Source organism: Lottia gigantea (assembly GCF_000327385.1).
Source record: "Lottia gigantea unplaced genomic scaffold LOTGIsca_10478, whole genome shotgun sequence".
Taxonomy (NCBI): Eukaryota; Metazoa; Mollusca; class Gastropoda; family Lottiidae; genus Lottia; species Lottia gigantea.
This window is the reverse complement of record NW_008706869.1, coordinates 1-1,350: the sequence shown is the minus strand read 5'-3', so window position 1 is coordinate 1,350 and position 1,350 is coordinate 1. Positions and strand designations below refer to the sequence as shown.

General features: G+C 34.6%; 1 protein-coding gene across 1 annotated transcript; it reads left to right on the top strand.

Annotated features, from left to right (window-relative positions):
* Positions 1-59: 59 nt before the first annotated feature.
* LOTGIDRAFT_148619 (hypothetical protein) lies at positions 60-257 on the top strand (the record flags this gene model as incomplete). The annotated part of the gene is made up of 1 exon (XM_009046687.1): positions 60-257. A coding segment is annotated over one exon (198 nt), but the record flags the coding sequence as incomplete, so codon positions are not given.
* Positions 258-1,350: the final 1,093 nt, after the last annotated feature.

Sequence of the window (1,350 nt, the reverse complement as noted above, 5' to 3'; positions counted from 1 at the left end):
GCTTTTCCAGCTACATCTCGTAATGCTTTAACCGTCATTCTCTGTTTTTGGTTTCAGATATCAAGCCTGGTCATATACTAAATTCTGTTAATTTACCGTTCACTAAGGTTGTTGATGAAACAACTAGACATATTTTACCAGAAGAAGAACTAAAGAAACTGTTTAATGATTCTGGTGTTGATTTAAACAAACCTATTACAGCTTCATGTGGTTCAGGTAGGTTGAATCATAGCTTGTTAATTTATTTGCTAATTTAATTAATTCAAAGACAGTGATAACGAAACACTCAAATGAAAAGCGGAATATAGCCATAACTTTGACTTGAAATGACCCGAATAGAAACTAGCTTTGAACGGCTGAGATTAAAAAGGGGCCAAAGTGCCACATGTGAAATTTTTCAGATTTCACTTTATAGAGTAATTACCCTTAAAATAACATTTTGTTATAATCATTGTGATGCTAAATAAAGAAACTACTGTGATATACTCCCTCATGATTTCAAATCTCCATTGAAAGTATGGGCTTAACTCTAGGTTTTTCGCCCTTTTCTCGAATAGTGACAAATGGCACCATATGATCTTAGCTATTCAATTGTTTAATGTGGTTTTTCAAATCAGGAAGCATGCGGGAAAAGCCAAGTGCTACTTGGGTTGGATGCAGATCAAGGAAATATTTTTCTGTAGAGATCCCAACAAATAGTCATTGTAAGAGAAAATGGCTTCATTAATAGATTTAGATTTTTTCTTTTTTTCAATTTGGGAAGCCTGAAGGGCCAAATTAGAATATAATATCATGGGCATAAATTTTATTGGCAGGAGACAGTTTTCTGATCCGCTGTGAAAAGCTTTGGTAGGTAGGTTGGTTCACAAGATGGTCTGGTACAAAGACACTAATAACACTACAGTTGTAGTTTTTATGTTTTATGTTGGTGGAAAAAGTTTCCTAGGACGTTTCAACCAACTAGACCCTCCAGCCGCCGCCATTAGCCGAGCCGCCATTTCTTTTCAGCCAGTTGTGCAAGGAAGGCTCCGCCAATTAAAGTCAGCCGATATTGGCCACTTTGTAATCATTACAAAACTCTAGTTAAGTTACCCCACTGTAAGGTCGACTGTTTATAAGTTTGTAATTTCTTGGGGATTTTTTCTCTAGTTTTCCTCACGTTTTACTACAACTAGTAATGTCTATACCTACTTTTTCTTTTATATCACTTTTAGTTCACTTCAATATTATGTAAGATGAAAAGATGTAAAGATAAGAAAACTTTATCCTCGTTTTCCTTCATTACGTTTCCCTTTTTGTAGGTCGTGAAATTTATTTACTAATTAATAATTATAATGAAAACTATACACC